Raw genomic sequence first — 26,610 nt, forward strand, 5'->3', positions numbered from 1 at the left:
TTAGCAACTAAATTGTAATTCAATATTAACCACCATACAGTCTTTGTATAATAAGCCGCTCAGCTGTATGCATAAAACAAGACTTGTACCAAATCCCTAAACTGATTATTTAGAATAAAAGTGTCTCAGCCCATAAACCAAACCGAGGAGAATATCATCGAAAAAAAAAGAGCAAACGTTTTGGTGCATTAACGAATGAAGATTATCCCTTGGTCTTTTACCCATATTATAATTTATATTTATTTATCGACTTAAGCATTAATTATTCATTTACAAGTAATCAGAATTCTTTGATATACTTCTTCATCGATAACAATAGAATGTTTCAAATGAATCTATTTTATTAAATTTTCTACATTAATTATAATATAATGTATATTTTGGTAACATAGTAGGGTATCGAAGGGTTTCCATATGTTTGTTAGTTCAATGACGGTAAGTCCCCTTAGCGGAAGCTGCAACTGAACACCGCAGGAGGAAGTCTGCTTCCTCGAGGGGCACCAGTTGGCACCGGTGTCGTACTCGGGCACGTGGCCGAGGCGCTATCAGGTGGTCGACCGGCCAGGTATACCCTGCCCGTACACCCACACACACACACGACTCCCCCGAAACCGGCACGGGCCATACCGAAGGGCGACCGGTTGGTTTCGGGGTGTAATGATCCTCTGGCACGCGCTCTAATGTTCTGCCACGTGTTGAGACGTTGGGCGGCCGAACTTTTCACCCCTTCAATCGATGGGCGCGAGAAAAGGATGCAAAACGGTTGGTAGAGAGAGGGAAGAGGAGAGGGTGGGGAAGGGGTGCGCATGTAGTGTGTGGAGTAGTAGAAGTAGTAGGGAGAGAAGCAACACCGAAAGCTCACCAACCCCCCACCAGCGCGCGCCCTATAAAAGCTCGGAGGGCTCGAAGAGCGCCACCAAAGCCACGAGGGGTCTGTTTAGTTTAGTTTGTTGTGTTCGTTCTGTCTTCTTCTCCTCTCTTGTCAACACTGCAAACGTTTTTTAACATACTATTGAAACACAATCTCCTTTTAAAACTTCAAGGAAGAACGTCACTCGCGCGCCGATATCACAAAAGAAAAATAAACACAAAAAAATTTAACATAAGAAGACGAAGAAGAACAACGAGTTCATTAAACACTTTCAAAACACTTTTAACTAAACTAAAAACTTAAAACCTTCGATAAGTGCGCGCGTAAAACTTAAAACAAGCAAGTAATAAAAAACGAAAAAGAAAAATGAATCTTGAGGCTTCTTCAGCCAATATCAACAAGAACAACAAGTGCTCCTGCCACTGCAATCACTCTCACTAAAACACTCATTAAACACTAACGCGTTCTTTACTCGCGAACGAGTGAAGACGATCAAAGTGTGGTCTCCTCTTGCTCCTTATGATTCAAAAGGTTCTGTGGTCGCCCTGGACAGAGAAACAGTGTCGCGGTAGTGTCGTGGTCCTGCCGCGATAGCACCAGCTCCAACATGCCTCGCTGTCTCATGGCGAAGAAGTGGAAGGCTTATCCATGGCCGGAACGACCTGAACAGGTGGAGGAGGATGAGGAAGAAATCGACGTTGTGGGGGATTCCGTTCCCGGACCTGAGGCTCCTGGAACTTCCTGCTGGGGACCATCAAGTCCGACGGCAGGAGCCACCGCACCTAGCCCTCCACCGACATCACCACACGGAACCACTTTAATCTATAATGGTAAGTCAAAAATAAATAATAAATAATTTGAAAGTTAAAACCTTGAAATAAGTTAATAATATTAAAATGTATAATCATTAAAATAAAAATGTTACAAAAGTAGAATCTGGGAAGTAATGGTGGCTATTTAACTTTGAAACTATACAAGAAATTTGTGAGAATTACAGCAACAGTTTAAAACTTTATAGGTACACTTAATGTTAATAATTTAAGGAAATTAAGGAAGTTCAGAAAGTTTATAGCACCATATCGTTGTTATGTATGTCAAGAAATAAAAATTTATATTTATGTTTAACTGAAAGCTTAAGCAGTTTATTAAGATTTATTTTAATTAACACAAATATTAGATTAATTAATTTATTTGATTAATATTAATTAATTTTACAATAATTAATTTTATTTTGATTTATTTAATTGTAAAAAATAATGCATAAATCTTGATTTTGTTTTTAACATTTAGCCATAATAATGTTAAAAATGTTTATATTTATTAGTTGAATTTAATTTGGTTTGCGTAATTTATATCATAAATCGTCAAAACTACAGAAAGGAATATTTTTATAGTAAAATTAATATGTAAAATTATAATAATAAAATATGTAGTTAAACTATAAATTTATATTTGTATTTTTGATATATAAATTTTCCCATTACTACATATAAATATTTTATTATTTATTTTATATTACGAGAATATTTGAGGTACCAAAATTAACTCATAGAGTATTAATAAAGGTGTCAATGTTTTATTACCCTACAGTTTACATTATGTAGTAACACTGCATATTATATATGTATGACGAAAACCGATGATTCGAATTTATTTCCGGTGTTGAAAACTTCGTTCGGAGTTTAAAAATACAAAAGCCTCAATAAAACCATAATGTGCCGTGCATTAAAGGAGAAAAGGCGTTCTATCGCTGGTAGCTTTAAAGTATACGATAAAAAGCGACACGTCACGAATTCCCGGTTACATAATATTATAAATTGCCCGAAAACCAAGAATGGAATAACTCTCCGCATATCGTTACGGGGGAGTTGTAGAGAAAGGGCTCATGCTTTATTAATGGTATTTTGCGTGATGTCGAGGATTCTGACGGGGTTGCATAGAAATAAACGCTAGGGCGCATGTTTAATTCATCGGCCATTTTCTCTCCGTTGAAAGTACACCGGAATTGATTGATCGATAGGCCATACATAATGCACCCAGCCTCGCTGAACCGAATGATAAATACATCAATCATACTTTCCGGGGGCGTCCTTGTAGCTGTTGTGACTGTTGTTTGTCGAACTAAATACTGTATGAATCTCAATTATACCCTTTCCCGCAACTGAAATGGTGTCGTGTCGGTCGATCCATGTTGAAAACTACATAAAAAAATTTCTTCTTTCCAACTTTTATTGAACCTACATTAATATTAATACGCAAATGGTTTAAACTGTAGAGTTAAACCGTTAGTGGAAAGCTTACCAGGGAGCAGTAATATTTTATTCGAACGACTAGATGTGGTCTGGGTTTAATACTTAATGGCCAAGGGTTATTCAGGCCTGCAACAGTTTGAATTCAACGGCAATATACTGTAAATTACTGTTGCGCTCTTGCGGTAGTATGCAGTACTATAACTGTGCAAATGAACGGGCGAAACTACCATTTTATTTTGCGAAATAGGAACTATGTTATATGCTATCGTTGTATACAAGTTGCGTATTCAACAAGTGTTAATCTACTATGTAAATAGAGTGAATTAAAGGCGTTTGGTGATGTTTTGTACTTTGCAATTTACTTATTTAGGTTATTTTTTACACCATTGCATAAATTAAAACAACGTTTTTAACGTGTGATGATACACAAATGAGATTCATTTTTTTAAATTGCTTAATAAACACTTAGATTTAATTTAATCTAACCCTAAAATTTAATTTCAGTTAATTGATTCATAATTGCTATATAAATTTTTGAACTTAATTAACTCTTTCCCTGTTGTAGACGTATATAGATGTCCCGGGATTTTCGTGTCCTGGGTGTTAACGAATTACCACGAGAGAGATGATCCCGGCGAAAAGGTTAAAAATACTCCGATCCTGTTTTCCAACTTTCATTATTATCGATGACAAATAGGATTTACTAAAAATCATAATTACTTTTTCCGTATACATATTTTTACTTTTCAATGTTTAGTTATCGTATCGATTTCAGAAAGAGATATTTCTATTATTAAATAATTAAGTTCACTAAGTAACAAAAAATAACACAAAATATCATGATACTTAACATGATTAAGTTTCATTCTTTGGAAGCGGACGGAGATAGCACGATATCGGGCTTAAATTCTGATTACACTACGCTCTAGCTCTTAGCTATTTGATGGGGAAACGATCTGTGTGAAGTACGGTAGGGTATTGAGCATCTTTTCTTCTTTTAACGTAAAGTTGTCAATAAATCGCTTGATCGTTCACCTTGAGAACTTGAAATCTACAAAAATATCACCAATGTACTGATATTTTGATATGAAATTATTGCGACAACAAACATGAACCTTATATTTACTCTCTGATAGCAAATATATCATTAACATTTAATAAAGTTGACCCACAACTGAACCCCGATCGAAACTTCAATAATTTTCACGATGTACATAAATCTGTTTTTTTCGAACCCTCTATAGAACAACATAGGCGAAATGATATATCAAAGTCAAGTGTTCAAACAGATTTCTCACAGGATCTCAGTTCTGCAGGTCTAACATTACAAATTACTAGGAATACCTCAATTTTATCAACAGGTGAAGACATAATTTGTTTGAATATAGATATTACATATACATATTATATGATTATTATTAGATATATGTTGTACGTTATGTTATATTAACAAAATACAAGATTCTTTGTGGTGTTGATATCAAATTACTCAAAAACTCAGGTAAAATCATGATATTTATTATATTAAACGTTGTGAGTTGTGAACGAGAAGTCAAAACATAAACTTTTGAGAATTTCTTTTAGAATTTTTACAGTGCGATTTATATGTTTTTCGATTCGAAGTATTCTATTCTATTCTAGAACATCTACATCGTTACCTATGAATTACTACAATCTTCATTATATTTAATATTCTTTCTTATCGGTCCTTCAGTGAACCTTTCTTGCTTCAAATAATCAATTTCCTATGATTTGTGGTCTACAGAACCGTTTATATCCATTGAAACGCATTATTTCGAAATTTTCCGAAACACTTTTTGAGGATCAAGATCGACTTTTTATATAAATGTCTTGCTAAGATCGAACGAAAGGTTTAAAACGGCTTTGCGGTCGACCGGTCGATCGCGATCGACGTTATGGACATCACTGATGTAGTTGCATAAAACGAAATTTTTTTTTGAAATTTGATCATATTCTGTCAAGATCTTGTGACCATGTAACAAAAAAAAACTCTGAAATCAATCTGTGATTGTTTGGGCATCCTTCCACTCATGATTTTTTCTGTTGTAACGGGTACCAATGCGACAGCATCTATTTTTACAACATGGTGGAATAATTTTCTTTTTACCTGGATCGACTTGTAAACCTGAATTTCATGATTGTCTAAATAACTTTTGGCCAAGTATCTTAAGTCGTTGATTGTTAATGGGTAACAATTTTTTGTACTAAAGTCATGACGTAAGGACTAACCATCTTTTGAAATGTTTTGCATTTTTGGATGCATATTCAGGCGCTGTTTTCAATGTTGCCAACGTGATTACACAGCTCCAATGCACATATGGCCATTACTACACTCTGTCGATAACTACCAGCAATGTCGTAATCGTACTTAATAGTTTCGATATAGCAATCGTACAAATTTGTGCAACAGCGACATAGTGTCACCTCTTGAGATCAATTTCAGCCCAAACAACGCTATAGACACAAAGAAAGAATAGAAGTGAAGTTAGAAGAAAAAGTAACGTAAATTTTAGCTACTATCCTACAATTGACATAATTTATGCGTGTCAATTTTACGTAGGAGTTTTGTATCTTTTGAATTTTACAAATCAATGCGAAACACAGAAAGAGCATCTATGCATCGTCACTATTAAACATTGATTGCACTAAATTGTCATATATATATATATATTTCAGTTTTGTAAATCATCAACCAGATTTAGTTTTTGGTTGTGAAGACCAAATTTACTAACATGTAATTTTTTTATTAATTTTTAATCTAAGTCTTATATTTTTGGATCACTATTAATTCGTACATAACTCCTTTTTAGATCATGAGTCGAAATATAGTTGTATATTTGAGTATCGTCGATATGAAAGTCAGTATACCCTTTCAGTTCAAATTGGACGCATGTAAAGCGTAAAGCAAAGGCGACGTACAGAACATTGTGCATAGTGCATTGAAATTCGGATTGTTCATCGTCCATAAATACGACTTGTTATCTATCTGTTCATATGGACATAAATAAGCACATAATAAGCATATAAAATTGATGTCATCGTCTCATTAACTTATCTAATTAACTCTATCGAATGCCTTTTAATAGTTCAATAAACAAACAACTGTTACCATCTCTATCATTTTTGCGAATTAATCATCAATAAGAATTAATTGATGCAACAATAACCCCATCTGAATGTGGAACAAAAAGTTAACCATTTGTTCATAAATAATTTTTCTTGTAATGTTTGTTATTACTGACAGAATACTAATCTCTCTCTTAAATTGCTAAGATCGGCTTTGTAGTATGCATCTCATTTTGGTATTTCTTATGACTTTCAACAATAATTTGTGATGATTAATTGCGATTCAAAATAAAATTGTTACTATGTGTCCATTATGTCTATTATGAGTGACTTTTATTAATTAGTTATATTTGTGGATTTCTCTCTGTCGTGTTGAGTAGTGAACCAATACTGTCGTTCTTGTGATTTCTAATTGCTCTTTTAAGTTTGGCTAAAATTCCATGGTTAATGTAAAATATCTTCAAAAATTTTTCCTACAGATCCAGCACACTGCAATACATTTTATTACATCCAAATCCGTAACGAGCTTCATATTGCTGCTAACAGAGCGTCATTGGATGTTTTTTGATACACATCAATAACCATGAGTAGCATTGTTGAGTCGTTGTCTTGCCATAACCTATAGCGCCTCGTCTACCCAGACACGTAATTATTTCTACTATAATCTCTACCATATAAAGCTAAACTGGATGTTATAGTGGCTTCAAGCAATCGTTTGTAGCGCTTGTGTTGCAGAGGTTGCTTTATTTCTCCCAGCAATAATTTCGAAAACACCGAACTTTCTACTTGGATATCTGTCTATTCGTAATATTATTGATGCCTATAGTGATTTTTTGGCAATGTTATTTACGTTTACATTTCGTATGTCATTCATGTCTGACGATGTAAGCATCAATTCTTTCTGAAACATCGTCTATTTCCCACGTTTTTTTATTGTATTTCGTTCTACCAAGTGATTCTCTGCACCCTGCTACGTGACGGACATTTATTATGTACTGGATTAGATTATGATTACTTAAAGTTGCGTTCGTAATCAGTGATTACTAAGCACTCTCTATTCTTTGACTCCTTGCAGTCACATGTGTATTAGATGTCGCCCCTACTCTTGCCTGGTTGTTGGTTTCTACTTCAATATTCGAAAAATACAATTCAAACTTATAATTGTATTTTTCTGTTGTGGCGATACCAATATGTTTAAATGAATCTATTCCAACAATCTAGACATTGTCGTTCATTATGAAGAATTAACTTGTTGTATCAAAATTTGATTATCATATTATATGGTCTTTCGAAACGGTCTTTCTGGAACGAATGGTCTTTCATATTCGCTATATCGAAGGCTCATTGTATTTTATATGAGATAATGATACTTCAAAAAGCAGTTTTTTTGTCAGTAAACAAAACTTAACTTGATATTATGCAGAATTTCATGTGGTTTGATGAGGTTTTTGCCAAACTACGTTAGGTAGAATGTCTTCCTTTCCCGTGCATGCTTAGGTAGACGTTTTTGTTTTTTACGTTGTTGATCTAAATTGCTATTAGTATTAACTATAATATAGTTAGGTTAATGTGTTGTTTAATATTTTCATCTAAACCTATTTATATTATATGCAGTTACGGATAGATTTAAAAATTACTTAGCCTTCTAATATTCGTTTCGTATTCCTTTCCCAAAAGTTAATTTATTATATTGGATACTTTGATATTTCGAGTCCAATCATAATGAGAGATATGTTCATAACATTTGGTAAAAGTTAGATTTTCTCTAGGCATTTGGCACTACATTTTTATTGTTCGTTTAAAAATTCTGGAATCTGTTTGGCTTCTAACATACATCCTATCTTGTGAGGATCAAGTACAATTACTTTTTGTTTCTGAAATGCTAGAGGTCGAAGCCGTAGAAAATTAATACGTTCAATACCGATGATGTCAGCCTTGAGTCATGAGATTTTCCCCTCGAGGCCAAAGACGACACATTGACATCAAGTTGTTAGTTCAAAAAGTTTTTTATAATAAATAATTTTTCATACATTGATGCTTTCTAATTTTATTGATTTAGGGCCGGTTGTATAATATACCGATAAATCTGCCTGATAACTATTCGGTCGATAAACTTACCGGGAGGATAAAGATATTTGCTGTCGAACAAACTGTTTTTGTCGGTAGGATTGCTATCGGCGAAATAAGAGTCGGTTGGTAGTAGTTTTTCCCCATATCTAGTGATTTGTGACAATAGATTAGTAATGCTAACGTCTTTTTTTGAAGTTTGACTTATGATGAACGTTATGAACTGACACAACGTACATATAGAGTTACCGTTTAATGTTATAGAGTGTTACCTATGCAATAACCATACAAAGTTTTTATAAAAAAACGTTGGTAACCATAAATATCTGGCGGATAAGTGTCTTATCGGCACCACTAAGTACCCGATAAGTACTCGATTCTGCTGATAATCTCGCCGACAAAAATATCCGCACATTGTAATACAGTACAAACTAACACAAGATAACGCTGTCGGGAAGTTTATCGATATATTGTACAACTGGCCCTTAGTGTTAATTAAATTTTGCTTTAACAAACCTAATATAATTATATGAGATTTATCTCAATTAATAACCTATTTATACCAAAAGATATTAATCAGAAAACGGAGAGATATTATCTTGAAGATTAATCAGATTTTTACGATGACAGCCTACGTTATTTGTTTTCAACAACACGAAATGTACACGTTTGCTCCACCGAAGATTAATCGACCCTCATCGCGCGATACCGTATTAAAATTTATTCTCGTTGCCGTCCCTATATGCACCCGTGGCAAAACGGCGTCATTTGGTGACGTCGACAAATTCCCAGTGGCAAACTGCGCAACACCAGTCATCTAGCGTCACTTCATTTCGGCGTCGTTTCCAAAAACTAAAAAAAACATTGAAAAAAAAAAACTCGGACTGGTTCGTACGGGCGTCTGCCGTCGCTGTCGCTTTGCCCTGCGCCCTTCAATTAATTCCTGAGTACCCGTCGGCCCGAATTAAACGCGGCCCATACATAAATTCTCCCCGTGACAGTACCAATTAAATCCGAATGCCGTCAAACATAAATCACGCCATTACACGTACAACGGCGGCCGTCCTGACCGGCACAAACTACACACGTTCCATACATACACACAGGCATATAACACACGTACACATTGCATCGGGCCCTTTGAACGCGTGTGCGCGAATTACGAGTAGTAAGCCACTCCTGTCCGCTAATAATATTCAGCGAAATTTACACCGGCGCGGCGTCGGCGTCACGACGGCCCACGACGCCCCACGCAGCGCCACCCTTTGATTAGCTGTTTATCTGCGCTGTTATATGCTAATGAAGATAACCGACGTTGAAAAATGGTTTGTTATAATCGTCGTTTGTTACTTGATATAGTGCGAACGTGATAAATAATAAAGGATGCCTATGGAGTTGCGAGTGGATAATGCCGGTTAATTGACGTGTAAATGCAACCGCTAATTAATACATTAGTGCGAATTCGTCATAATTTGACGAATTAACAATAAAATGAATGGCATTTAATGCATGAATGATTTATCATATTTAAACTTTGGCGTTTTTAGTTTTAAATGGTTTAATTTGAAACTTGTTGATTTTATCACTTTATAGCTAAATTTACGAATTTGTTATATTTTCCTCTAAATTATTATTATACAAACAGATTTTTCATGCTACTTTTATCTAGTGACCATACTTATACTTGTCTACTTCTCAAATAACAATTTCGGCCATTGAACGAATTTGGATATTAAATTTATCAATACTTTAGCTAACCCTGATTTATTTTGAAATTTATGTGTTTGGTTCATGTGGTTTGAGTTGAAGAACCAATGTTGTAATTAGAAAATTTATCACAAAAACGTTTCCTGCTACGCTCATTCTCACCACAGCATCTGGTAAGGATAAACCAAAGGGTAATCTGGTTTCAGTGCTGAAGCAAAAACAATTACTATCTTTAAAGTGTTTAGTACGTTCATTTGCTAGAATTACCCGAACGATTTAATGTCCACTTCTTCTGATCACCGTGCCAATGAGTAAGAAGTTTTGCGAAAATGTGATCGAGATTGAACCAGATTATAAACTTGTATCTAAAAGGTATAGTAGCCTACATTTCTGAGAAAGTATGTTGTTCTCTTTCTATAGAAATTGCCTGAGTTTGAGTATCTACAACTTCTGGTACATGGTAAAATAATGTAAGTAGATGTGATGAGAGATGATGAAATGTCACTTATCTAGGATCTCTTATATTCACAGTTGAGATGACATGGAAAAATTATAATACTGCGTATATGACGTTAATGGAATGTTATCTGGTTTTTGGTATTACATGTATTTATGCTATTAATAATCACTTTATTATCTTGATGCAATTCAAAAGGTTGTCGAAAAAATGAGGTTTATTGTAACAATTGTAAAACAATTGGAGAAAAGTATCGCATGTTCAATGGTGTACAACCAGAATCGAACACAAAAAAGATCTTGAAGAAGAGAAATGAAAAAGTGGAAAGTAATTTTTAATACAAACGACAATCATAATTTCAAAACATAGACTCAAAACACACTGATCGAAATAGCAGAGCAATGATGATAAGCGAAACAGTAATAACGCCAATAATATGATCAATGTCCTAGACATAACAATAGTAATATAAATAAGAAGATGGCTAGTTAAAATACAAATGACTCTTTTTAACATAAATATAAAATTTTATTACATTTTTATGATTTATGATGGAAATAATGCAAAAGTCTCAGCCCTTGAAAACAGTATTAATAACTTGTGCAATTTAAAATTCATAAGTGAAATGGAAAATAATTATAAGCTCAATTAGCTTGACCTAGAGATTGAAAGAAACATCACAACATATAATAATTTATCCTTTCACATTTACAGAAAAGACACTACCATAGAACTATTATCTTATAAAGATCATATAACTGCAATAAACATAAACTCACCACCTTCAGATTTCTTTTTCACAGACTCCATACATTGCGCCTTAACCTTAATAACTTTACAAATGAACTTTTCAACATCTTAAAAATATATTTTAATAGTGGCTATATCTGAAAGACTGACAGGAAATTAATAACAGTCTCCAAGAGTTTGATTAACAAGTTCATTGCCAACCCAACCCTCACTCTAACCAACAACAAACTTACATTTCTGTTTCTTTTCACCTATCATTAAATATTTAAAATTGGGAAAAAATTAGAACAAGTTCTTATAAACAACAAACATGAATTTCACTTTTCTGAACTTAGAGCTATATTCTTCAAAACTGTGTTCACCCGACAACTTGGAGGATCACACAAACTATGATGATCTACAAAAAAAAAGGAAATCAAAAAGCAATTCCACAATACAATCGAACGGACGATTTACATAAGGTTAAAAAAACCAAAAGATTAAAGGGAACTGATTTCTGGTTATTAATTTGGATTCAGAATAAAACACTCATGCACACAATATTAATGAGAATATCAAATGTAACCTTGATGGGTGATATAGAAAAACGTTGGGCTCAACCGGGATTCACCTTCTCCAAAGGAAAAATGAAATAAACAATTCAGAAATTGAAAAACAAAAAATTATTATACGTACTGGTTGATGAAACACACATATTGTTTAACGTAATTATCATAAGTGAAGGGATATCATCTCAATGCAAGTTCAGAATACTATCAGAAGAAGCAACAGCAATTGGGATCTGCAAACAACAACAGGGATTCAGAAAAAACTGTACACGAAATTTTCGTTATTCAACAAATAACTGAGAATGGCATACAGTTCGATAAGACAGCTTTTATGTGCTTCAAAGATCTTAAATATGCTTATGATAGGGCGACGCATATTAATGAAATGAATGTTGTGGTACTTGTAAGTGAGCACATAAAAGGAGGGACTCAAAAAAGCTATATCATTTGTAATTGCGAGAATGAGGCAGGAATATTGCCTTAGCCTGGTTTAGTGATGAATGAAATAATTGAAGAACCGATGCGTGGTCGAAGGAGGTACAGATTGGGCGAAAGAAATATATGAATCATATGCCACGCAGACGATGCAGCTTAATGTCTGAATATGGAAATCTCAGTATAGAAAACGCAGTCCTTAACAACAGCCAAAGAACCAAGCAGGTGTAATCTAGTGGTATATAATCGTACACCAGATCAGGTTGAAATATCTCGCAGTATATATCATTAGCTATAGCGACCTGAACGAAGAAATCAGAACATAAACCACAAGAGCAACGGTGGTATCGGTATGTCTTCGGGAGGTAAGATTGACGAACAAATATTTACAAAGATAAAAGTGGTGACGATATACGCCATTGAAGCAATTGAGAGAAAACCCAAAACAACCAAAAAGAACCATAAAGGTTAAAACTCATTTAGCAAATCTTTGCTAAACCACATTAGGAGCAAATATGGAAGAAAACGTGAGGTTACAGTACATAGTCAGATGGGCGCGAGGTAGATGCAAACAATGGAGAGACCATGTTGGGAGAATGTCAGAATAGAGTTCGAGAGAGAGAAAACCGCATAGGAAAGACAACGCAAAAGAAAAACAGAATCGATATTAACCGAATCAAAACAGAATTGAAAGAAAACAGAATCTCTCGGCTTTATACTATACGCGAAATTAAGCTTCAAGTAACACACGAAAATGAGTCTCAGGATCAGAATAATAATCGTCAATACTGTAGCATGTATTTTCATTGAGTACGAATTGCACTCATAGCCAGCTATAAACGCGATACGATAGCGACGAGAAGGAAAAAAATAGACGGAGCTTAGAAGAACACTTAAATGTTCAAAGCTTTTACATGAATATCATAAGAAAATAGACTAAATGGAAGAAAGTTGATTGTTAATTTATAAACGCATCTCGATTTCTTTTGGCACACACCATCATATCAAATAAAACCTAGAACATCTTTGGTATTTTATAATTTAACTTTTTCTACAAATTTTTGAGTGAAGTTTAGAAAACGCATTATTGAATTAGGTTGAAAAATTATATTTAACACTTTTAAAAAATTACGTAAAACATTTACTTTTAATTAATTTACGGAAATAGGAAATAATTGATAAACATCAATTGAGCCGTTATATTCCAATTTAACTTTATGCTAATAATCCTCGCTCCTCGAGTGATTACAATCGGGGATCATAACGCGGATATAATAGGGTGCGCATTAATTAATACGAGGAGCGTGCACGTCAACACCTGTCATCGGAAATCGAATAATGCGTCTATATACTTCACCATAACGCTCCGAAACTTTATGGCCCTCCATTCCTGGCGCGTTCACGACTCTAATAAATCGACTGATTGCGGCAGCCACAGTAAAGCTCGCCCTAACGACGTTGTAATGAAGACAATCAAGCGTGTACCAAACATCGATTCAATCAAACGCAACGGACGTGCGGCTCGACGATCGACGTGTTCGGTCACGCCTGAAACGTGCGTAATAGTGTTAAACCTAATAGCCAGCAATATTCTTTAAATTTATTATGCTGTTTGTTCGACCGCTACTGTGGGATAATCATCAGGTATTTCGGAATTACGACCCGTTTACGTTTTCAATGCATGCGCTATACTGACGATTCAGTCACGCGAGTCAAGTATTTTGCGCCATTAAGGGTTATTTTCGCTAATTTCCTTTCACGATTTTATGTCCGTTAGACAACATAAAGAATTTTACCTTCAAATGATATACGTAAAAAAGCTAAAAGTCCATATTTATATTTGAAACATTTTTTTTTTACTCCTTAACATTTTTTATTACAAACTTTTTCATTGTTGTTTCAGGCTATCTTCAAGAATTATCTCCTACAAACTACACTCCTACTTTCATAACTCGTGTCGAGCAACCGTTATCAAGTCAAACGCACGAACCATCTTACGTAACACTAAGGACAGTGGTCGAAACGCAAGATCTTAGGCCGGATTATGGAGGCCAAACGGAAAATCAACCGCCGCCAAATCACAATCGCGGCCGGAAATCGCTTTCGATGTGTTTTACAAGTACGGGGGCGGCCCTATCGCTTCCACCGAAAAAGAAAGATATCTACCGACCGTACCTTGACGATAAACCGTCATCGTTACCGGCGATTCCGCAAATACGTGTACCTGCCGAAGAGGACCTCCATGCGGCTCATGCCATTTTGGATTTGAGCGCGTCGACGACCGTTTTCATGCCACCACCCCCACAGCCAACCCAAATAGTTCCTGTTGAGCACCTGCAAGAAAGGAGAGATATTATTGAGAATACATCACCTAATGTCATCCAACCTAAGCCTTCCAAAACCGTTGCATACACATACGAAGCTTTTTTCGTGAGCGATGGTCGATCAAAAAAGAAAACTCCTCCAGAAGAAGTTATTGTGAAACCAGTGATCAACGAGAAACCGAAATACACTTGTAGCGATTGCGGAAAACAATACGCCACTTCGAGTAATTTATCAAGACATAAACAAACTCATCGAAGTTTAGATTCTCAATCGGCTAAGAAGTGTATAACATGTGGAAAGGCTTATGTTAGTATGCCAGCTCTGGCAATGCATGTGTTAACGCATAAATTAGCGCATAGATGTTCGGTTTGTGGAAAACAATTTAGTAGACCGTGGTTACTTCAAGGTCATTTAAGATCACACACAGGCGAAAAGCCGTATGGATGTGCTCATTGCGGGAAAGCTTTTGCCGATCGTTCAAATTTAAGGGCACACATGCAAACGCATTCGGCTGATAAAAATTTCGAATGTCCTCGGTGTCATAAGTCGTTCGCGCTCAAATCTTATCTGAATAAGCACTTGGAATCTGCATGCCTGAAGGACGATCCAAACGGAGGTCCAGAGGAAGTCTACGCGGGCTGATAACAATTGCCAGAGGAAATGAGTTATCGACAGTCAGGACACGTAGCGGAACGATTCAAACCCTAGTCACGGCTTCCAGATTAGCCATGATTTATTCCGAGCGAACCCCTTTGTAAATAAACGCAAAATCTACCCCTGCTCCAACTCCCAAGGAGCAAGAAGAAGAAGAATCCCCTCGTTACAAAACACATCGCAAAACGTCCAGTAAGTTTAGAAAAAGGGCTTCTTAGTCCAATGTAGGTCTTAAGGCACAAAAAATAAAAGTTACGTCGCGAAGAAAAAAGAAATGAAAATGTAAAACGATTTTTTTTCTCCGTGACGCTTGAACTAAGGCGAATACCGCTACCTACCCATTTGAACACCATTAAAAAAATGTACATAATAATACTACAATTAGTCGTAAACGGCCACTGCGTAAGATTCTTTGAGTTCGACATTCACGAAATACTAAAGAAAAGTTGTTCAGTTGACGAGTTATCGTAGAAATTGGGGCATAAATCGATCCCACTGGTTTTTAGCAATACGACCCTTAGCGGTACATACGAATCGCGTTCGGGTTGAAAGCAACGTTTCAAAAACAACGAAGTTTAAAAATAGTATTACTACAAGTTAATTCATTAAAAAAATAATAAATTTAAGAAATACATAAAGTACTAATATATACGTAGTTAAGAACGAAAACTAAGTGAGATTTCTATTTATAATTAAATTACTATTATTATTTATGTTTCGAGATTGAGAGAAATTGAGATATAATATATTTAACCGTTGTTCTAGTCGAGTTTTCTAGTCGAGGTTTTAAACATTCCGTTTTAAAAGAATCCCAAAGTATTATACCTAAAAATATCTTATATACTTTGTTCTATTTTATGGTAAAAATTACATGGTGTGGATAGAATGTACAATGTTTATACGACCTAGTCGCTATAAATACTAAGAAATTGCCTGCATTTGTGGTTATTATGGTTAAAATTAGAGTTTGAAAATTGAATTTTTTTAAATCGTTAAAGAAGCAAATTCTTGCTTTATGTTATATTTAAGGATAACTCAGGAAATTTGTTTGTATACCATGTGACTTATCCAATCAAAATATTGACATTTCGTGAAAAATCTAGGTCAATCATTCTATCCGCAACATATCCATATCTTTATTTTTATCTGAATTAAATGGAATTTATTGATCCTTAAACCAAAATAACTTTTTAACTAATTGAGTACCATAGATTTGAACAAAGTGATTAATTATTATCGTGTCAATATTTAATTAAAAACTTGTAGATATTTTGATCCTAGTCCCAAGTTTAGTCAATTATTTTTACGTTCAAAGATTTGCTATTAACCAACCCTTTGAAATTAAGTAATGTAACGGCGCTAGAGTTACTAAAAGAGTTTAACAATGGAATAACTAACTAGTGTTTATAAAAAGACCGCTAAAAAAAGACAAAAAACACAGAGATTGATATTCAACGAAACATAGTTTTGGCAGTATTTTTGCAAAGGTATATTAATAATAAACTAAAAACTACTTAACTATTTTAGTAGAGTAGTGTATAAAATGACGTTTTGAAACTATTTAATAATTGTACATGATTTCGAGAGCGCGGGTATAGAGTAGAATGATAAATACGATTTCTTTTGAACGATTTCCTTTAAAATTAACTATTAGCGAAGTCTAATATTAAAATATTTGCAATCAAAGAAAACGATAAAAAGGTACTTTTATATTTTAAAAAAATTCGTTGAAATTAAATTTAGAGGGAACCAAAAGAAATTGATTTGGCACAGAAAGAAGGCAAAGGGACGTATTAAACGAAGGGTTTTAGTGCAATAGGCGAGTGTGAATCTAGTCACGGTAGAAAGTATTAAAATAATAAGCACGTTACGTAAGTCGTTCTGTTGCATTCAATCTTCAGTTAAGTTTTTTGCTAGTAGAGCGTAAGATAAAAAGACCATTCGAACAAGAGTTCTTTGAAGAAATAATGACATGCAGACCATGTAATTTCTATTCAACATTATAAATACTTGCAAGAATACAACGAATGTGATGACAACTGTGGTGCCTTAAACCACTTCGAACATCACGAAAACCAAAAAAAATAATAATAACTTTTTGATCGCGTATATTGTTAACGTCATATAAGTGCATTTTTAACAACGAAACTTACTAATTGAACTCTTGTCTGGATATTTATTTAGTTTTGCTTAGTTATTGCGTCGTTACGGAAGTTGAGGCAAAGTAGTAAAGGCAATGAATGTTTCAGAAAAAAAAAGTGTGGAAGCAAAGTGTACAGAGCAGCACAGTAGTAGCGAGGTCTCTAATCTTAAACGTACTTAAGATATTTTTTCCGTTTTATTCCTCGATATATAATAAAAATAATATTATATATAGTTTATATTTAAAGATTTGCTGGCAAAAATCCCGGGAACGGTATACACTCGGGACACTCGTGGCTACTTACTGCTTTATGTAAGAAGTTAAACGATAACAACCCTTTCTCTTCTCCGAAACAAATAAGCAATAATATCTATAGTAAAGCAGAGCATGTTCGTATTAAAACATTTTTAAAAACGTTCTCCCGAAATTATTATTCTTTCGACAGCTATCTCCGCGAAATCATCTAAAATTTAAGTAAATGTTTAGATGTTTTTAATTCATGTCAATTAGAAATAAAGTCAAATTATTACAAAAACTTTCAAATTCGTTTTGAGTCAGTAAAGTATAGTCAATTATTGAGTCAAGTAGGTTATTAAGTTTACTATTGAAAATAAATGTTAAATGTTAGATATTCATGTCGTGAACAGTTGTTGTTTATCGTAGTGTTGATGTAATTTGATGTCAATCAAGAGGTATGAATATACATAAATGTTTATAGATATTTCATTTATTATTCTTCGATAATGTTAATACAAGGATGAAAAATTGTTGACATTGTTGAAATTTTAAACACGATTCCACGTTGGAAATTAATACATTTTCATGGAAAAGTTAACAATTTATTTTTACAAATTTAGGTAGAACTTCAATGTAGGGCTTGATCAAGGGTTGGTATTAACCAGCTTGATGTTGATATGATACTAATTCTAACACAACAGCTGCAAGCGACATGACTTAATTAGACAAAATTATACTATATAATATACTTCTGTAATTTATGCAACAAATCCAATACTAATCATGCCATACAACTCACAAGCGACTTTGGCTTAAACAAGAAGAAAGTCATAACATTCTTCGTCCTAAGTTTAGCCGAGGTCGCTTGCGGCTGAAGCTCTGCAATTAATATCATATCAACCCAACACTAGTCCAGTCATATTGTAATTGACTTTATGTTATAAGCCTTTACATTAAGATTTCATCCAAGGTACTTTAATCTGTGTTAACTAGCTTGGTTTTGATATAGTAGTACTAATTACTACTACCGAGGATCTACAATTATTGTAGATCCTCGGCCTCAAGCGACCTTGACTAATTTTGTCATGAGGAATATATAATGTTGTCTCATTAAGCTAAGAGTGGTTATTGCAGAGCAATGTAATGATAATGCTCAATGTAGGAGCTCTACTTAATTTATAAAGTAAACTGCACTATATCTTGATTAGCTTTGGGTCAAATCATTCATATGTTGTGAAAAATTCTAAAACAGTTATTAATTTTATTCAGATTTAATACCACTTCAAACTTGCATACTAAGTAGATATGTTGAACTTGTTTGATATGACACAGCCTATTTGTAATTTCAGTACGAAATTCCGTTTTCACGTTAAAACCAATTGTGTAATAACCAGGACTTTACTTTATTATTTTAATCCACCTAACTCATAAGCAGGTAATATTTACGAGTGAAGCAAGTTATGGCCCAACTTCACTTTCTTTTCTGTCAAAACTAGCGGCAGTTTGTATATTCTTTCATGCAAATGGCATTGATAGCCAATCACCCTTATAGTCCTTTTAAATCCAGGAAGAAACATCCAGTCTGTTAACTATAGTGACTTGTCACTATACAATTATGTAGTGGACTTCATTATATTGTGTCTAATGAGTAAATACAAAAAGATTAGGGCTAACAATAAATGGGGTTTAATTCATATTTACATTTGTACTTGCTATGTGACTAAATTAATGCTTCCAGTTCCAGTACGGCTTAAGATACGTCATTTTTGCTAGACACATATACAATATCACATGTTAACAGCAGTTAAAATAGTTAAAAAACCGGCAGGTAATATCTACTATCTGTCTATAATACCAGCAATGTTGGTATTCTTTACAGCTATTTTTTTGCATTTGAAAATCCTTAACAGCATGTTGGTGTCATAATATTCATCTTCGGCCGATTTTTCTCTTCGTTATTCATTATTTTTCTTCTTCTTGTAATTTACTTAAACGTGATGTGTAATGATGGCAAACAGAATCTTCTTGATCTATAATAGATACAGCATCATCATTCTCGAGCTGTAATTTTCCAATACTCCCTTAACTGCTTTCCTAAGAGAAACTGTTTCTAACTTAATATATACTAAGCCCTACATTCAATATAGAACTCTACTGCATAGCATTGATGTTTGGCATCAATAGAAAAAGTTGTAATAGTTAATTGAATCAATTTTCCATTTAAAAGCACGATTTATGGCACCTATGTGGTAGAAACATAACCGAAAATAGAATGTCATCAAATGTTTGATGTTGCTGACCTGGGTTAAGTGCTTTATTAAGTGCTAAATTTTATCATTGCATAATGTAATGAAGTGAATGAAAATGCTTTATAGTCGCATTTAATGCTTGTGTGTCTTAAACAATTATGATTAGTTTTGCTATATGAACCATATTCGACTTTTCTAGTTGGGGAAAGATAAATATTCAGGTTCTTCAAAAAGTCGCGAAGTCTTCGATGTAATTTACATAAAGCTTAACAGGTAATAGAGGCCAATTCTTTGTTCATGAACCGTTGTTTTGTTGATAAATATTCAACGGACAAAAAGGTTGAGGAATTCTCTCAGCTATCTATGTGTATCTATATTTCAATTTTTAGTATAAATACCATTCTGTAAATCGTACTCTTAGAAAAACAGGGCGAATAATGAAACATTCTGGAACAATACATTCCAGAATGATTTAGGATTTAGTCAATAGACAAGATTCGAATTTGGAACGATAACATCGCATCTTCTGGATTTGTTTCATAAAATTGACTTGCCATCCCTTATTACAGTATTACGACTTCACATAAAAAATGTTCTACAAAGAGATTTTGTTTGACTTTGTATATAATTCGCTTTTATGGGCAACAGCTTAATTGGGACAAAATACTTTAGTCTCGACCTTTTCTATTCAGCGAAATTCTCTCTACTTAAAAACAGTTACAAGATTAAAACCATTTTTTGAAACCCAATGAAATTGATTCAAACCAATGTTCGTATCAAAACGATATATTAATATTGCAATATTGAATACTTTTAACTTTTATTAATCAACTATTAAAAAATGTCATCGGTCTTTGATAATGATTTAATCAACATTATTTTTTGTAGACTACTAGGAAATGAGTAAATGCCGGAAACCGATTAATCCATAATTTATGGATAACAACGACGTATTGGAATAACAAATAACTTTTTTTCTTAATAAAGACCAATATGAAATGAATGAAACCTCATTCAATAATTCCTTTGGGTTACGCTGCCCTACATATGTTTTCCTTCAGGATACGAATAAGATGAATAAGATACGAATAAAAATAAGATGTCTACAGATAGTTTCGTTCCCAGTACAGTCCAACGTCGACAGTATTTTCTTCCATACACTTTCGAATTTTATTTCATTCTGTGTGTTCACATAAACCGCCGGCGAACCTTCCTTGCCACTTTATCAGCTTTATCATTGATGTCTGTGTGACCTTGTATCCGTATCACAGTAGCTTTATTGTGGCTGTCCTGTTTCACCAAGTTTAATGTTGTCCAAATAAATATAGAATTCAATTTATTACATTAAGAACTAGAGAGATTGTTTTCTCTTCTAGATTTTTAGATTTACTCCAAAAATGTTAACAATAAACGAAGTTTTATTGCATAAATTTCACTTTGTAGCATTGTTGTTGTTATTTCTAGTCTTAGATTTATATCCCTATTTGAACCATCTGTATATCGGATTATGGTTTTAGGAATTACGCTGGTGAGTGTAATAATAACGTAGAAATTCTCAAAATTCTATACATTAAAATACTAACTAAAAGTCGTGGTTATAGAAAATCTTGCTAGAGAATTATACTTTGGTATGGATAAATTATCAACGCAAAGAAATCCAACATATTGTAATGAAATGAGGAAATCCAACCTAACTCACTCAATCAAATTACTCTTAATGTTTTTTTGTTATTGGGAGAAAAATTGTGCAAGTGGAAATATAGAAACGTTAATATTTCGAAAAAACATTTCGCTGGTTTTGCAGCATCTAAAAATAAGATCATGATACTCTGGAAGTTTTCTTATTCAAAATTCTATTTCGTTAGTACATGATCGAAAGTAAACATTATGCAATCCTAGTTGATGTTGTGTTTACACTTCCTAAGCAACGCTGCAGTTAAAGTTCCACTTTTCGGTGACGGATTCATCGTTGGGATGTTCATAACGAGAATTCTATAGAGGTTTCTATATATAAATTGAAACGGGAAAATAAGAAAAATTAGATTTTGTCGAGGTAATGGAAAATTCTCCCGAACTTTCGAAAATTCTCAACCGCAATCTAAACTAGCTTCTTCCTTGATCAGAATATCTAGAGGGTGATGTCCTAGATGAATAGCCACTTGAATTTTTTCCATTTCTATTTGGGTCATGCACTGTAATACTTTGTTCCATCATACAGTTAGTTTCAGTGACATAATGCATATATACTGCACTTAAGTAGCGTACTTTTGGCTAAATTTACATTTAGTCTTATTAATGTACATCACTTTTTCACAAGTTTTTAAACCGTATTTATCAAATCTGCTCCTTTACCCTGCACAAGACGAACTCGGCGCAATCCAAGATGTTGGGCAAACAATCTGTTCTCATTTGAAAACAGTTCCACGATCCTCTATCATTACATTCATCAATACGGCCAATAAATCTCTTCTAAATAAATTGCGCTCAAATCCATTAGGTCGAAAATATGATGAACATATTTAGGCAAATAACTTTGGAAATCTTGTGTCATACGATACTCTACTTTTACAGAAAGATGGCATCTAGAAGTAAAAAAAAAGTAAGAAACAATATATTGGTGAAACGGATAATAACAGTATTTAATGTCAGAAATTTTTAGAAACGAAAGTAATGAATTTGTCATACTTTGTCATATTGATAAGTACCTGTTGGCGAAGATATACATCAAACACCGACTTATTCAAAAAAATTCTAAAGAAGAAGATTTGGAAATTAAAGTTTAGAGCTAGCCATATATCTATTAGCTACATATCTAGGTCTGCTCATCTATTTTGCAACTGTTCTAACTGCTATAAGTAATAATGAAAACATATAGTTATTTTAGAATACATGATGTACTTTCGAGGCAACTAAGCATAATCATAAAGATTACTTCAACACATCTTATTACAACTTATTGCTGGAAGTATCTTTGTAAAAGTGCCAGATTTCTTGTGGTTAATTAATAACAAATTAGCTGTTTTGGAAATTATCAATAAATAACGTAAACATTGCGGGATAAAGTTTGTAAACATGATTCACAGTAATTAACGTTTGTTTAACATCCGATCCAGATTAATTTACCAGTTTCAAGGGTACATACGTGTAACTGTTCACTAATATAGGCTATAACATACTCCAACCACTTAATAAACACAAAAAAAATATGGTTATGGGGTTTCAATATCAAAACAAAATTTCCCTCATTGTACAAGAATGAAGCTCTTGATATAAAAACTTCTCTATCCAACAAAACATTTGTAGGAAACATAACATTAATGTTTAATGTATATTCATACCGAAAATCTAAAAAGAAACAAGCAATAATAAATCGCGAAGCAATAACAAAAAAATATTTCTACCCTCAAATTTAAAGTTCGAGAATAACTCGTAGGATATTATAGGAGGATGGCTGTCAAAAACTTTCGAAAGTCGTCAAACCGAAAAATTTCGCGGAGAACGTGAAACGAAATTACAAAAGGAAGTCGAGAAAAGGGTGCGAAGGCGAACTCTTGAAAAAGCAATAAGCCTAATGGGGGCTGCTCTGCCTCGCCGTTGGGCAACAACTTTACATTCCGAAAGCAATATCGCAATATTCGCGCCTCAAAGGCGGACAATCTCGGTGTTATTCCTCGTAGATTATACGAATCTGTTGTGGCATTTTCGGTACAAAAAAAATGTTGGCGTTATTGATGACATGGGGACAGTTTAAGTCCGCGGGTTCGATCCGAGCGAGATCCGACTCGGGAATGTCGGGTATTCAGAAGCAATAAAACACCGTAGAAGGTGGTTACGGAGTCCACTGATAACAAAATATATAATAAGTTCGTGGATGACGCACCACCCGGAAACATATAGCAATATAGAAGTTAACGAAGTAAATTGTAAGAAACAAAAAAAAATAAAAATTATATTATTATAACTATATACATATTTTAGATTAAGGTTTTTAGATATGGGCTATTCTTGTGGAACTTTTGAAAACTAAAAAAAAAAATTAAAAATGTATTAATATTTATAAGTAAGTGAGTACTAAAGAAAAACAATTAGGAATAATTATTATTTTTAAGTGCAATAAATGTAAACGAAAAATAAAAATTGTTCTTAATTTATTTTAAATAAAATGTACAGTGATTACACGTGGAATGGCCCAAAAAAAAAAGAAACCAAATAAATTAATAATAACAACGAAAGGGAATTTAAGCGAGGACATTTCGTGTGCAACCCATTGTCAAATTATGAATATGTTCAATTATTTCAAAAAGTCAATAAAATCTAAAATCATCATCAGAAAGCACAGAAATGTCGTTGCGGATCTGTTCTCTTTTAGATGCCTGCCTAAAATTTTAAAGAAAAAAAATATAAAGAACTAAAAGATTATATAATATATATTATAATAGCAATATAGTCAGCAGTAGATTATACATTCACAAAAATATATTACATATATATATTTAACAAATTATAATCAAAGCAATACCATATATATATTATACACGTATATATATGAATATTTATCTAGAGCTATTATATTATTATTATTATTATTACTAATATTAATGAAACATTACGATTATTATTATTATTGATTACGTTAGGAGACAAAATGAATATTAAAGTATTAGATGGAGAAAAAACCTGTCGAGAAAAAAAAATATTATTGCGAACGACGATATTTGAGACATTGTAAAAGTAAATAATAAATTAATCCAACGAAATAGCGCTCTAGGGTGACGATAAAGCGCCTAGTAGCAGCCTTGCCAAAGCGTATAGACGGCGCGACGCCACCGTCGTGGCGCCTCTTAAACTTTGGACGATGCAGTGCTTGCAGACCTCTAACACTTTACAGTCCAGTAATATTGACCACATTATTTATGTAACGATAACATAGTAAGTTTTGTATTATATATTTTCATAATAAATAGTATAGAAAAAATAGAATTATACGATAGTTTTTATTCATTCCCTTCATTAATTTTTTGTTGTATTAATTAAACATGGTAAGTAATTAAATTAAAGTAAACAAAGAGAAATGTGTATCTAGATGCATTCAAACTATACTTATATCTCCGACTGTATTGCTGCGGGTATTGATTCCTTGTTAATACTACGATGAGTAGACCACAATTAGCTGATGTGTTAGCTTATGGGGGATATAAGCTGACTAAACAGGTAAATACATTTCTCTGAGTTATGTGAATATTAGGAGATGTATATGCTGATTAGATGTATTGTCTTTGTATTGTTCCACAATATCAGCATAATTAACAATTTGTGACAATCGTACTTAACTGAAATTTATATGTGTAAACAAGGTTATTCAAAAGTATCCAACAAAAATTGTGTGGGAAATATAGTTCTAAATCAGTTAACTAAATAGTAATAGTGTAGTAATCTAAGATCTAAAAACTGTAATTAATAATACAGTCTAAAGATTCCTAAACAAACTTTGACAACCATATCTTCGTAATTCAAATATGCCATTTTGAACAGCGATTGTATAATTAAGTTTGAGATTATACATTCAATTTCGTGACGATAAAACCGATACTTTACAATTTTATTGCGGTTTATTATAAATTTTATTGTTATGATTAAATTGAACACATGCTAATATACTGCTGAAATATGGGTCGATTACTATGCCGGACACCTTTATAGTAAGTTTATTATCATTATCATTCATCAAATTTATCAGTCAGAAAATTCGTCGGAAAAAGATGGTGCTGGTGTGTGTTCTAGTCTGAAAATCTTTATATGTCTCCTATAAGTAAGTAGACTAAGATAAAATATCAATAATAAAATAAATATCGATAAAAATCATTTTAAAAGTACATCACATCATCATTGGCATCACAACCCCTGGTGGGCCTTGGCCTGTTCTAGGATCAGCTTCCACTCTGTTCTATCTCGTGCCTTGGCGTTCCACTTTCTAACTCATAGCATTTTTAGACTTTTTTCCACCTAGTCCTCCTTATCTGCTTCTAAGCCTGCCTTTTTTGCGGGTTCCAAAAACTGTTTGGCGGAACATTTGCTTTAGGAGTTCCCTGTCATCCATTTAGGTGGCCGAGCCACGTTCATCTATTGATTTTGATGGATTGTACAATATTCGGTTCTTCATAGAGCCGGTCAAAAAAGAATGGGAATAGCTGCGCCTAAAAGCATCTAAAGACATTGTATGCACGTGGAATCAAATAAAAACAAAACTTATACTAGATGAAATTTGTCTGATAGATATTGAGGATTTAAATAATTTCTTACTTGGTATTACTAAATTTCGAATAGTAGAAATCATGAGATATCATCTCTGTAAAACTGCTCCAAGAAATAATAAATTTAATAGCAATATAGAATTACACGTTTTATATTATTATGGCATGCTACTTTTGAAACAGCTAAATTGACAACTCAAAATTGCTATTTGAATTCTGTCATTATGGATTTCAATTAATTATTTATAAATATACCTTTATGATTTGTTCCTATTATGATGGTAAATAATCTATGAAAATTGATTGTTGGTCCATTACGAGGAATTCAATTAACTAAATATTAAAATTTGGCTGTGACGTACAGTTGACAATAAATTACATCGAAAACATCATAAATGAAACAAAAGCAATTTGTTTCCGTAGTCTCGTTGAGCAAACATCACGTCATTGAAATATTAAATCGTTATTTTATAAATCATAATAATAAAACACGTTAACAGCCCTCGTTGAAAGCTGCAATTCCTATTAATGGCACACATAAATATTCCCTGTGCGACCCTCTCCACACACGAAAAAA

At 33.4% G+C, this 26,610-nt stretch overlaps 1 protein-coding gene and 1 long non-coding RNA gene across 3 annotated transcripts; one reads left to right on the forward strand and one right to left on the reverse strand.

The window, feature by feature from the left end:
- The first annotated feature begins 916 nt into the window (after nucleotides 1–916).
- Nucleotides 917–24,765, forward strand: LOC111420477 (scratch). The gene is made up of 2 exons (XM_023053479.2): nucleotides 917–1,701; nucleotides 14,078–24,765. The coding sequence occupies exons 1-2, from the start codon at nucleotides 1,479–1,481 to the stop codon at nucleotides 15,139–15,141; spliced, it is 1,287 nt and encodes a 428-aa protein (XP_022909247.1). The 5' UTR covers nucleotides 917–1,478; the 3' UTR covers nucleotides 15,142–24,765.
- LOC139430104 (uncharacterized) lies at nucleotides 24,759–26,400 on the reverse strand. 2 transcript variants are annotated; one of them, XR_011640658.1, is made up of 3 exons: nucleotides 26,289–26,400; nucleotides 25,657–25,986; nucleotides 24,759–25,600 (listed from the first exon to the last, which is right to left on the reverse strand). It is a non-coding gene; the product is annotated as an uncharacterized lncRNA (long non-coding RNA). The 2 variants fall into 2 exon arrangements; XR_011640659.1 differs by lacking the exon at nucleotides 26,289–26,400 and adding an exon at nucleotides 26,083–26,282.
- Between the last annotated feature and the right edge of the window lie 210 nt (nucleotides 26,401–26,610).

This window comes from Onthophagus taurus, chromosome 1 (genome assembly GCF_036711975.1).
Source record: "Onthophagus taurus isolate NC chromosome 1, IU_Otau_3.0, whole genome shotgun sequence".
Classification (NCBI taxonomy): Eukaryota; Metazoa; Arthropoda; class Insecta; order Coleoptera; family Scarabaeidae; genus Onthophagus; species Onthophagus taurus.

Coding starts and splice junctions, on each gene's coding strand:
- LOC111420477 (XM_023053479.2), top strand. CDS start 1,479: ATGCCTCGCTGTCTCATGGCGAAGAAGTGGAAGGCTTATCCATGGCCG. Junction 1,702..14,077: donor AACCACTTTAATCTATAATG/GTAAGTCAAAAA, acceptor TTGTTGTTTCAG/GCTATCTTCAAGAATTATCT.